Below are 13,702 nucleotides of genomic sequence, written 5' to 3'. Positions count from 1 at the left end.
GCTGCTAGATATGGACGTATTACAATGGTGAGGATATGTAAATAAACTGATACTAGCCTGACTTCTTCCATGACTTCTGAGGATTCAGTGACAGTGGTTGTAATCTCTGCCAACTATCAGCAGTTTCAGGAGTTGTTGAGGCAGATGGCTGAGGCACAAGATCTGATACAAACATGCCTAAAATGACTTATTGACTCTTCAGCATTTTTTTAATTTAAAGAGAGAGGAAAGTGTATGCCTCTCTAAAATGAGGATATTACCAAACCAGCAAGACATCTCCGGATAGTGCTATTTTTTATCCATACAATTAAAACAAAGGAAGACAATAGAAGAGGAGAGGTCTCAAGCACTGGGAGGCTGTTGGTACCTCTCCTCTGACAGACTAGTAACAACTTCAGTTCACCTTCTCCATCTTAAAAAGTCAATACTTAAGCTGATAGCACACATTCCTGTAGGAGCCCTATATTTACACTAATAAGGTTGACATTCCCTTCTAATCACTTCCCAAAGTAAACTTGTAAGTAGGTGAGATTCTTACTCAGAACTGTAAAGCAAAGATATTGGATCCTAGCTATAGACGTGCAGATAAGCCTATCTACCTTTTCACCTTGTTTTGCTACAAAATGATAGTGGAAACTCAACAGGCTCAGATCTAACATGTCGATTGGCATCCAGTGTGCTACTTTAAATTACACTGTGGAATAACTATGCTAATCCATAATGTATATATGCATATCAATTAGAACTCTTATGGAGCACACTTAAGAAAATTAATTGGCCAAATGAATGTCCTTGGCTTTTGTTCCTCCACTTTCAGCCTTTGTTTTTCTTTGTCTTCTACTCCTCCCATGTCCACATTCTTGTCCCTGGGACAAGGATTGCCTATTTTACTTATCAGTCAAGCGCCCAATAAACTTCGGCTGTGCTAGGACAAGTAATTCAGGAAGACCTTTCCAGATATCACTATTCAGGAATGAAATTTCTTGGTGACTCATGAAGAATTTTGCTTACATGAATTTGTGGAGACTAGTATATGTTATTCTTTTCCCTTAAAATAACATCTCATAGCTTCCTTCAGAAGTCATCATTCTGCACTAGCTGCTGTTGTGCAAAAATACTCAGTAATATTTTTCTGAAGCAGAGTTTCCTCTTACTCTTGAGGTGGTGCTTCCACGGGTACCAATTCAGCACTGCAGCTGCAGATTGGGATCGGAGACCTGTAAACTTAGTGCAGCCATTAGCATTAAATGATGTAGGAGGTGAAGCAGCCATCTGTGGCCTGCTGGAGACAGGTGATAAAGGAATTTTGGGAGGTGTTACTTCTCCCTTTCCTCTGGAGGCTGACCCTATCACTGAGCAATATGCATTCCAGGAAAACTGGAAGAGAATATTACTCTTGAAATATGTCCCACTTACATATTAGTCATGCTGTCTTCCAAGTTATCTTTTCAATGTGTCCCAAATTTATCTAAAAAAACCCCTCATGACTTTCCTTCATAGGAATAGCCATTTCATTGTTATTAATGTAAAGCTAGTTGTAATGTGTGCATGTTCTCTCAGATCATCCAAGTGTGAGAAAGCATATTTAAGTTGCCAGGGAAGAATTTTCTTGACAGCTTTCTACTTTAGTTCTTCACTATAACACATGAAAATGCAAACTTACACATATTCAAACACATTGTGCTCTGCCATGCTACTTAACTGTTTTCTTTGGCTGTTAGTTAGAAACCCCTAGGCGAGCCAGAGTTGACCAAGAGCATTCAGCCATATCACTTACTTCTTCTCTTGCCTCTTCCTCCCTGTCTCGACATGCGTGTGTGCGTGTGTATTAGCTGTTTTCCTTCTGAAGCAGAACAGTTGTAGGCTTGTCAGGCACCAGGGCTGGAAGGGCGGTAAGATGAGTGAATGATGAAGAAAAAATTAAGATTGCAATTACAAAATGTAGCATGCTTTAGCGTCACATTGGAGAACGTAAGTGGTCATATTTGCCTTATAATGCCAGGACTGGCTGGAGAATAACAAATTACAAAATTGCTGATCCTATGCCTTAAGGCTCTGGCACTGCAACGTGTCAGGCCAGCAAACACTCAAATGACCACTGCAAGGGAGATGAACTTACTGTAACTAGTACACTGCCATCAGCCTAGAGATACATGATATTTGCAGCAGTTTAGGACAAGCAAATACAAATTCACCTGAGAAGCAAAGATTCTTTTTCAAGCTTTATTGTTGTTCAGGTTCACTGCTTTTTGTAATGAGGTGAAGGATGTTAAGAAAAGTATTACAAACTGAACTAGAAGTGCTGCGTTGTTAGCAGTTGGATGCTTTCTATGTGAAGGCACCTGTACAAGTATCACAAAGGTATTACCAGTGTTAGCTGGGGTCCAATTTACCCTGCTGAGCATGTCATGTATCCTGTTTGCACACAGAAAAGCCATTTTTACTTCTACGCATAGTCCCAGAATAGATAAGTTTAAAGGTCTTTTTCAGTAAATGTGTAAAAACAAGTATGGCCTTAAGAGATCATGCCCTTATGGATGATTGCAATTCTGCAGGTGTGAGCAGTATAAGAAATAGCAGAATTTTTTTTCCTATACTCATACATGCCAAGAGTAAAATTGTGTCATCAAGGACATTGTAAATCAGAAAAATATGCTCTTAATTCTTTCTCCTATAGCTAGGACCTATGATTGCATTTTATTTTTTCAGAAAAATACCATCTGGAATGGGAAAAAAGATCCTTTATTAACAATTTTTACTGGAACAACACAATCTTCTTAATGAACAAAATTTTAAAAGCATAATAAAAGAAATGTATTTTTATATATTAAAATAATTTTCTCTTAAAATTTTGTAATATGTATGAATAATAGTTTTATCTCAAAAAAACCTGCTAACCATTTCCCATCCTATTGTTTTTACACACACCTGTTGTGTGCAATTACGTCTTTGTTACGAACAATTGTATTTAGGCATCACTAAAATGCTTGTGTTTTAATAACACTGCAATCCCTTTGTGAAAAAGTTAGAAGTACATTTTAAAAAACACAGGCTAGAGTCTGTGATACCTATAGTGGCATAATAAATAATGATTTTATATTGGATAGTAAAGGAAGTAATCTTATAAAAGTTGCGTAAGTGGCGAAACAAAAGGTTTTGCTGTGTATTGCAAGAGTGTGTCAGTCTGCTCAGTCTCAGTAGCTGGTCTTAGTACTGGGTCAGGTTACTGCAAAAAACGTGTAAATATCTTCTGTCTTTGTACATACCCACTGATGATATCAATAGCATTTTTTACTGTTACCTGGCATTGCACTTCAGTTTCTTTCTGTTTTTTTTCAAATTCAGCCAAGTGGTTCTTCTCAGACAAATGAAAATAGCAGACAATTTAGGAGCTCATGGTATCAGCATGCTCCACTATTTGAGTTCCTACAGTCCTGATGGCAAGCTAGACAAATAAGCAGTTGCACCTGAGATGGCTGACTTTTAGTGACCATTGAGATGGGTTATGCAGTTTCACAACATGCCACCAACCAACCTCCCTTTCACTGATTTATCTCAAGAGAAATACATGTTCAGAGAGGTATATGGTTCCTCAGTTAATTTAATATCAGTAAAAAGTGCTAAAGGGTTCTCTAAAGGAAGATATTTAAAAGCCAATTTTAAAATAACATTTTAGAAATTAGCTTAGGTCATACCAAGATTTGAAGAACCTGGTAAGCTATACTGGAGAGCTCTCATATCCCCATTCTTCAAATCGCTCTTCCTTCCGCTTACTACTTAATAATTTAAAATGACACAAAAAGATGCAAAGATTAAGTGTTTGGGATGACCGTCTGCTGTATGCACTTTCTTTTTGTTCAGCTGTACTCTCATGCTAGTGGTGTTATGTCCCCCCTAAACTGTGTGCCACAGAATACAGGAGTGCTGCCTTTGTGTAGCAACTTACAGCCTCTTCAAGCATCACTTCAAAAGACTGAACCGATACACAGAGTAAGTTTCTATAACGTGAGATATTGGCTTTTTTGCACATAACTTTATTTCCCAAAGCATTACAGCTTTCTTAAGAAACTGACTTTGATGTGAGAAGATCTCAGGCCTTCAGCACATTGGGCTGCATGCTCCTGGGCCTCTTGCTTTCTTCATACTTGGGACCCTTTTGAATAACAGGTCAAGCAACAAAAGGTACAGGTGTAATTTAGACAAGAAGAAGAATGAGTGTTTTCCAGTTAGTTGATGAAATAGTTCTTCTTATTCACTTATCTTTCTTCACACTTAATGCAGGGAAAATGTTGCAAAAGATAAATAAGAGACCGTTCCTAAAGCTTAAAAAAAAAAAGGTCAGTCTGCATGTGGTGTACGTGCAGTTTCTATACTACTTTCAAAAGGCTTCAACTTTTTCAGTTCAAAAGCTGTGAATCTGCAGAAACAGCACACCTAGGGGATGCAATTTTCTTTCTTTTTTGAATGTTTTACATTCTTGTAAGTAGAGACTACACATTATAATACATTTTAGTTGTATAAAATTTGGCTTTTTTCTTTTTGCTTGAAAAGCTGTTATAAATTCAAATGTACACTTTTCTTAATGTAAAATGAAGAGCTGTTAACTAGCTTTTGATAAGTATTTATTTTTATGTCCTTCCTGTTCTTCATAAAAAGAATGCAAATTAGTATCTTGGGAAGGTAATTTTTACTTATTTTTTTAATCTATCATATGCATTGATCCAAGTGGAAAAACTCGGAAGGAAACAGTAATCAGATTACTCAATTTACTTTTAAAAAAAATATATATTAAAAAAATGTAAAGAGACACCAGGAGGAGGTGTCCTGACCCTTATAGTACAGATATCTGGGAGAGCAGGGTGTTCCTTTCTGTCTGCCTTGAGGATAAAAAAGTACATTCCAGTTTCAGTGCTAGCTGTCCTTTAAACTGCACAAATTCTGTCCTTGTCCCACAGTAATGAAAGAAATCTTGGCAAATCCACACAGTCATTCATAGCTTTCATCTCCTTGTCCCTTCTCAAATCACTGATAAAACACCCTCAGCTGACTTCAGGTTCTTGCTTATTTCGCTTAATTAGGGAACTGAAAAACTAGAAAACTGGCAACTTCAGGCATATCCAGCTACTTATAGGCATATCTAACAACTTGCTCCCATAATTTTGATGGGACATTTTTAATATATTGACCTATTTTTTATATGGTTGCATTCCAATGATAACAAAGGGCTCACCCTTCCGTCACAGTTATGAAAGCAGTCACTGAATTCATTTAGTTGTCAGTGAAATTTTTGATGGGCAAGCTATACCAAATAGGGTCCTTAAATGGTAATGATTTTGAACAGAGAATTTAGATGCAACAAATTCCATTAGTATGTGACATGTACAAACACATCAACAGTTATTAACACAAAGTAATGAATTACTGAGCTTTTTGCTTGTAAAGAGAAACCTAGGGCTTTCCCTCAAAAACATTTTGGTTACATAAATAAAAATCTTCCCAAGGAGGAAGGAGGATGGCTTGTCAAGCATCTTGAGTTTAAGTATGAATGAACTCAATGTTAAAAATCGGCTGTTGCAGGATTACATTTCATACTGAAATCAGTGATCCTTAAGGCATTTCGGGGCTTTCAGCTTTGTCACTTTGAATTACTTTAAAAAAATACATTATGTTTATTCCACATCACAAAAAAATTGGTTTTCCATGGATTTAATTCTTTTTGCATTAATTGTGCTATATTTGCATGAGAAATTAGTGTGACAAGCAAATGTATTTCACATCAGTCCAGCAAAGCTATGCAAATTTTGCACACACAAACATGATTTCCAGCTAAAAAACAGTATTTACTTTGTACTAGCTTATATACATCCAAAACAATTGGAAGAACATCAGATTCACAAAAGTGGTGCAACTCTTGTTGCACTTTAGGCACAATTTGTGACCTAATGTATTATTTTGCAACAGTAAACAGTGTACCAAGGCCACAGAGATCTCAGACTCTGGTTTCTGTTCCTGTGTTGAGCATGCTGTTGATCTAAGATTATTTAATACTACTTTGTTTGATATTGATCAGTAGCACAAACATAGGCAAACTTCAAAGTCGAAATTCATTGGAGAAGTTTAAGGACTTATAGAGGAAAAAAATACAATAATATTCTCTTATTTTTTACCTCATTAGTCAAATATGTTTGCTAATATAATTTTTTACAAAATCTGTGATTTCTTTTTCATTTTTGTACTTCTATTTTAAAAAAAAAAAAAAAAAGTCTGGGCTTAAAATGGATTACATCTGATGTTGCTAACATTTCCTGGAAATGGAAAACTGTGATAACAGCTGCTGTCTTGGCTCATTTTCAGTTCAGTTTTTTGGTTTGTTGGTTTGGGTTTTTTTTATACTGCAGCAATTTACAAGTAGTTACAGCTATCTCTAGTAGGCTTACATCATTAGCAAAACATCGTAAGTCAGTCAAATGTTTCCTTTCCAATCAGAGCACTTCCTCCACTTATTGAATAGTTGACTTTCTGAATAGTATTTATAGTAACAGCATTTACATTTTAAAATAAATGCTAATTTATGAAATAACTAAATGCTAGCTGCATATGGAAGAAAACTATAGAAAGAATCTATATTCTATGCTAAAGCAAAATGCCTTCAATGAGAATTAAGAAAATCTTGGAAGCATCTTATTTAGATAGATAATACCTAGCTGATTTATACCAAAAGTATAATTTTTTTTTTCTAAGACCTATGATGAGCAGAAATATCTCTATATTAGTATTCTTTTTAAATTCCAAGCATACATGCTTTCATCTTGGATTGAAACATTCTTCTGCAATCTTTGCAGTACTGTAGCATTGTAAAGTGATAAACACTCAGCACTAGTGATGAAAAGTAGAAGGAAGAGCCAAGTAAAGCAAGAGACAAGCAACTCTAAGTGTTGATAGTGTCAAAAAACAGGTCTGTGCATATTCAAAGACTTGGCCTCCTTAAAGTACATTAGTATTTTCCACTTTAGTATTTTAAATCATTTTGAAAGATACATGTTAAATTTTTTTAAATTATGTTTTCATAGTCTCAAGTCAGGGTGTTAATGATATTTTATTAATTTTTCAGCCAAATCTGTGCATCTATCTTAATATGATTAAGCTTCCAAAAGCAATGTTATATATGCGGGTTAGAATCTGTTACTATGCCAGAAGTTTAAGTTTGTTTCGTATTAAAACAGATAATAATTCTCCCTATGAAGTTTGTAACTTCAGCAAATCCTCTTCCACTAAATCTGTTTTAATATTTAAGGAGTAGCAGCTACCTTCATCACATCTGAAATGGCTGGTGAAAAGCTATGCCAGCTCAAGGGGATCTCTGCACCATTTCTCGTTCTGGGATTACTCTGCACTAAGCAACTTCAGGTATTTCACCCTGAGCGACCTGACCTATCTTTGAAAACGGAGCTGACTCTGAGCAGGGCATTTGGACCAGAGGGCTCCAGAGGGTCCTTCCAACATAAATTACTCCATGAGCTCCTCTTTCCAACGCTCTTGCTTTGGGACCAGCCTGCATGAGGCCAGTTTGCACTTCTGGGTGCACATAACTAGACGTGTCCTAAGAAACAGGTACAAGTGGTGTTCACGTTGCTCTGAGCCTTCAGGAGTGGAACACAGCGGTTTCTGTCTGGGTTAGCGACAACCAGAAATCATAACCTCCTGGTAGCTCTTCCTGCACCTGAATGAAACGAATCAGCAACGTCCCTCCATTTCTTAGCAGACAGGAGGGTTTTAGAGTCTTAGCCTGTGACTTTTCACAGACTTTCAACTAAATGAACAGGGAGACTGAGCTACCTCATCCTTCCCGGAGCTGACAATTTCAAAGCGCAGTTCTGAGTCACAGCGAGAGGAGCGGTGCAAAGGAGCCCTCCTCCCTCCCACCGCACTGACTCATCAGGGGCTTTCGTTTTCCACTCCGGTCAGGAAGCCAACATCTTTTATGACAATTAAACTAATCCTAACAAAGGACTTTTTGAAAAATTAATTAAGCCCTGAACTGTACCTGAGCAGTGAACTTATGCGATGTGAACCCTGACACACATGCATGTCAATCTAGACTTCCATTTATTTCTTGGTACTGATGCTGACTCCTAGAAGGGATAAAGTCCTGAAATTTTCCACAAATTATTTTAATGCTAGTTTCTACTGCTTTACTGTATATTGTTCTGTGACAGGCTTTTCTGTAGAAATACAATTCCATACTGAGAAATATATCTGCACTTTACAATCCCATGACTGTTGGTTTTTTGAAGTAAAAATCTTATTTAGTTAAGTGGTTAGCATGTTGGATTACTGTAATCATTTTAATTGCTGAAAAATACCTGTTGGTTTGACTAGGATGAACTGAGCAGCTTAAAAATTATTTTTACCATAGTTACATTTTACCATAAATAGTACTTTCATCATCTACAACATAAAGTCAAAAAGCACGATTTGTGACTGATCCCTTCCATGACTTAGAGCAAGTCACTCTACCTTTCAGTATCTCTCTTTCTCAAGATTCAAAAAGGGAGGAATGATGCCTGTCATTCCAAGTAGCTTTATCGATTTGTGTACAAAAAAAAATCCCATTGTACAACAGCTCTCTGTTTTTAACTAGTAGTAGTTAAAAAATTTCTTCCAGGACCCACGTGTTCCAAGACAACAAGTTGAGATATATGTCTGTATATATGCTCTCAAAAGTTCATCAGTGAAAAATAAAAGAATGGCCTTTGAGTTACAATTTGATTGAAAACATTGCTTAAGCTGGGGACATAGGGCTTCCTTCACAGTCTCGTCAGAAATCTCTTTTAGGTGTTACTCTGTCCTCCAACACTAAGCATTCCTCAGATGTTTAACATTTGGGGAAACTGCAATATCCCAAGATCTGTGACAGCCCTACAACAACAGGTGTATGAAAACACTAGTTTTAATTTGTGCTTTCCATGAAGCAGAACCCTGGGAACAGCCACCACAAGGAGCGAGCTCCGTTATCTGTGAGATACTCACAGAGAGGTACTTTGACATATTTGGGGGATTAAAAAAACCTCTATCTGAGACTCGGCCTGCCTTGAAGTGAAATCTAATAAACTGAAAGAATGTCTTGGACACTTTCAGATGCTAACAAATGTCCAGAGATAAGAATAGATCTGACTGGGCTTTAAGGGTTGGTTTACCTTTCTTGTCCACTCCCAGACTTCAAAACTGCCCTATCGAACTCTTAATGCACTGAGAGAAACTTGCTTGTCCTTCTGTAATGCAATACAATTTTATATTTGTAGTGTTACCCTATTGAAATTTTAAAATGAAATGAGATGGAATACAAGTAACACTAGAATTTCTTTAATATCCTGAGTCATGAATAGAAGCATGTCTAGACTCAAATACAAACCATGTTTTAAAGCACAATTCAAATCCTCCTCTGGTCCCTGCCAAACGCTGAGTTCAGTCCCTGAGGGTCTGAGCAGGGTTTCCTCGGCTACAGCAGCTGGCATCGGCAGCGCTGACGGCAGGGCAGGGAGTGCCACTCCTGGGCCGGGCGATTTCATCAGCTAGCACAGGTCTTGACAGGTGCAAAGCCTTTTGCTTCACTTTTAAGGACCATAAAGCCCTCGGTGCGTGATTTAGGAGACTGGGAACTAACTTTTTGATCCACAGAAGTAAATGAGATCTTTTCCTGATGGTAATCCTCTAGAACTGTTAGTATTGCTTCAATGCGTTTCTTCTAAACACAGAAATAACATTTGCTCTGAAAAGAGTTCTTGATGCATGCTGAATTTGCCAGACATTTCACTTTGAGACAAAGATATGACAAATGTGCTTCCTAGCATTTTCATGCTGATTTATTCTCCCTCACAAAGCACAACTTCGTAAAGAGCTTGAATCAGATCCATGTTCACACTTTACATATGCAACATTTTTGCGGCTGACAAAGTTGGCTTCACATGCAAACCTGGAAATAGAGTCAAACCAGAGAAGGGCATGCTGAGACCGCTATACTTCAGTAGCTATTTTTTCCAACTAATCATCATTATTATTATGACTAGATATTTACCCTTAGGTGCATTGAGCAGATCTTTCTGACTCATCCGTTTAGTGGATGTTGTCCTGTTGGGTTAATGATTATCCTTTTTGTCTCAAAGATTTGTTAATTCCTATAACTGCATAGGATAGCTATTTTAGTACTTAACCAGGTGACCTCGATGCTGACATAACCCTTCTGGTACTGTTGGTTGTAGCTTGTGTCATGGCATTAATGTGAATTATGGCTATCTTGAGGATACAAACCTCCACATAGCACAGATGGTCTATAGGGAAAAAAAATTGTAATGACAGTCTGCACATCACACATTCAGTCTTCCCTTGCAGACTATTTCCCTTATCATTGCCTCATTCTCTTAGGCACCTTTTAATCAAGCATCTAAGGCATCATTTATTGTATGGACTATGTTCCATAATGAAGACTGTAACATGGGATTCTGGAAAATACCTCTGTTACCGGCATTATCACGGTGTCTTGTTGGCCTCCTCCAAACTTGCTTAGCAATGTATCACCATTACTTCCAGAGAGCTGATTTTTTTACTACTTCTTTGAAAGAATGATGAAAGCTGTGTAAGCTCATTAGCAGAGCATGTGTGTAGGCTTAAAATTACAGATAATAGACAAATGGTTGGAAAGTCAGTAATTCCTTTACATATTTGCCAAGACTTAGGTCAAGGTTCAGGGTTTCCTTTGCTCAAACCAGTGAAATGAGAAATACCTCCAGGTGTTCTGGGGAGTGCCGGCAGTGCACATGCAGCACAGGTGATGAGGCACAGTTGATCGCAGTTGTTTTCTGCAAGAACAAACCATGTTTAGTCTAAACTGCACTCAACCATGATGTGCTTTTCTTTTTGCATTAGTATTTTGTATAAGCTAGTGCTTTTATTTAATAGCTCTTGGTGTTTTTAATGCACTCTCATAATCTGTTATTTCTAACATTACAGTAAACTAATTGTAGTAAATTTTGATGTCACAACCCTGGCCTCGCATGTCAGTGAAATGCATAGTTAATATATAGGAAAGTAGTCGTGTGCTTAAGTGCAATCACCACAAAAAATAACTGCCTCTCCACTCAGAAGCCCAGTCCTTGTATGTCACATCAGTATTTGTGTAACCATTTTACAAAAAGCAAAGTGACACAGATGTGTGTAAGGAGTTTGAAAGACTGATACACACATAATTAACTTGGAATGCAATCAGATATTTTACAGGAAAATTCAGCAAAAGGATGATTTTTACCCCTGTTCATCAGCTCTTTCTTCATGAGCATGGTTCTTCAGTTTTTACCGGTAACAAAGTCACAACATTTAAATCCAGGTCCTTGGGCTTAGATCCAGGAGAGGATGTGAGGATGGGTGCAGTTGTACATCTACACCCCATCGGCCTGGGGATGTGGACGCACCATCAGGAGCAAAATCTACCCTCGCCCTTGCGTGCACTGTGTTCCTCACACAAAAGGCAGGCTCTACCCGAGAAGTTGGTTGCATTGTCTTGACAAGTGTGTCCTTTGCTGGCCAGCTGAGAGTGTCAATATGCAAGCAGTGTTATTTGAGATGTTAAGGGTATGACATGGGCACATAGCCACCACTGCCTGGAGTGAGACCACGGACTGATTGCGTGTGAACTACCCCACAGTAGCGTGACAGCCGCTCCACCTGGCCGCTACACCACACCTGATCTGAGTACGTTATGCTCCTACCAAATTATTTTTTATATATGTCTTGGAATATACCTATATTAAGATAGTTTTCAGAATACTGTTTTAATACAAGATATTTCCCTCCTTTAAAATCTCTCAGCATCATTGCAGGTGAAGTTATTTCTTATTGTTGTCGGTTTCGTTGTCACCGTTGTTCACACCGATTGTTTTTAAAGAATTATGCTGTGTTTGTATGAATGTGTGTCACCCTTGCTAATCCATGTTAGAGAAAGCAGCAGTAAATGTTACTGCATCTGTGGGCTGCCATGATTTGCCCTGTTGACACTGACTTAATTTTACACATTTTTCAGGGATCAGAAATGGAGTGAGTGCTGTGTTATACTCCAAGTATCTCTTTTAGGCCACATGACATCCCCTCTATCAGAAACAACATAAGTGTGTGAATATGATGTCTAACACGGAACAATTCCAAAGCAAAACCTATTTAATATTTCAAATCATAACAAGTCTAGCTTAAGTCACATTTTGTAGATAAGCTTTTATGCATCTGGCAGTAGAATTTTGTCCTAAATAAGCAGTGTTAGAAATAAAGAAGTAATGGTCTTAAGAGATTAACTGTGTAAGAGAGTCCATCTTCATTTTATAAAAGGCTGTGTTTTCTTTATTAGGATTTTCACTTAGGTACTGCAGTAATGTGTACATAAACAAATTTTGAAGGCATACGAATTGGAGCCTGAGCAGAGCCTTAAAGAGATACCAAAACCATCGTGTTTTCAAATTCAGCTCTGTTTCATGTCACAGAGCAAAGTTCCGGATAGAGGCACAGTGACTGACCAGCAACTGCAATTTCCTAGATCATTATTTCAAAGTGTAACAGTAAATTTAATATAATTCTTGGTTTTTTTCTGTTTTATTAACCAGTTAATTCAGGCGATGGGATAGACTACAGCCAGCAGAAGCGTGAAAATATTGGAGATCTGATTCAAGAGACACTGGAAGCCTTTGAACGCTGCGGTGGAGAAACTGCTTATATAAATATTAAATACATGATCCCTACTTATCAGTCGTGCATATTAAACTGAGTTGTATCAAATGGAATGATTCCACTTGTGTTCTAAAAAAGCTGTATCTGACTCTGTATGGCATCTTGTTAGTCATGCTTTTTTTCTCTACAGCTGCTAAAATAGTGGCTTCTGGGGCATTAGAGTGTTAGCACTATTGTGAACAAGGCTTTCCAATACATAAATAGTGCCTGTTCCTTTGATTACAATGGTGTACTGTGCTTGTTTGTTCCCTGAAAGAATCGCTCCTTTATAACAGAGCTGACTAGAGCAGGAATCGGAGTTAAATCTTCACTTGTATAGACAATAAAACTATAATTTTCATACGCAATTCAGCAATTGCTGTTCTGTGTCCGCTTGCCCTGAGGGTGATGTCAGAGGCTGTAACAAGAAGAGTTTATGCTGACTGCTTAATAGGTGTTTGTCATGGAAGAGAAACACCAGTTCAGCAGTGCCTCTCTAGCAGCTGTGCCGAATAACGTGCACTGACATACAATAAAACTGTTGAATGTATATACCAATTACAGTGGGAAAATTTATATGGTCCATTACAAAGCACTGTCGTTAAATTAATTCATGTTTCTTACACACTCCTGATCTCGGCTTCCAGGTGTTTACGTTTCTGTGGAACTTGGGTTCCTCTTGGCAAACATCAGGCACAACCACAGTTTCGAAGAAAAGAAGCCCAGAAAAAACTTCAATAAATCAGATGGAAGATACAGCGTGCATAATATATCAGTCCCTAACAACACTGTTAATCGGGGTAAACACAGAATATACACATGTAATTTTAAAGGGTGCTGGGTATTTTTTGTAACTGCAAGGTTCCTGTTGCTTTCCTGTTATTATTATGGTATATATGTGTACAAACAATGTAACTATTGTTACAGGAATCCCTTACAATTTCCTACTCAGTTG

At 37.6% G+C, this 13,702-nt stretch overlaps 1 protein-coding gene across 2 annotated transcripts in view; it reads left to right on the top strand.

The window, feature by feature from the left end:
• PACRG (PARK2 co-regulated) overlaps positions 1 to 13,113 on the top strand; it is a 256,042-nt gene extending 242,929 nt beyond the window's left edge. Inside the window, exon 4 of one of the 2 annotated variants that reach the window (XM_010584479.1) lies at positions 12,645 to 13,113. In XM_010584479.1, coding sequence (XP_010582781.1) covers positions 12,645 to 12,805 — 161 coding nt within the window. In that variant the 3' untranslated portion in view covers positions 12,806 to 13,113. The remainder of the gene's footprint in view (positions 1 to 12,644) is intronic. The other variant, XM_010584478.1, reaches the window with a different exon arrangement.
• The last annotated feature ends 589 nt before the right edge of the window (positions 13,114 to 13,702 follow it).

The sequence above is a fragment of the Haliaeetus leucocephalus genome, unplaced genomic scaffold, assembly GCF_000737465.1.
Source record: "Haliaeetus leucocephalus isolate CR32 unplaced genomic scaffold, Haliaeetus_leucocephalus-4.0 Scaffold992, whole genome shotgun sequence".
NCBI lineage: Eukaryota > Metazoa > Chordata > Aves > Accipitriformes > Accipitridae > Haliaeetus > Haliaeetus leucocephalus.
Note: the sequence above shows the minus strand (reverse complement) of the source record. Positions and strands in the feature narration are given on the sequence as shown.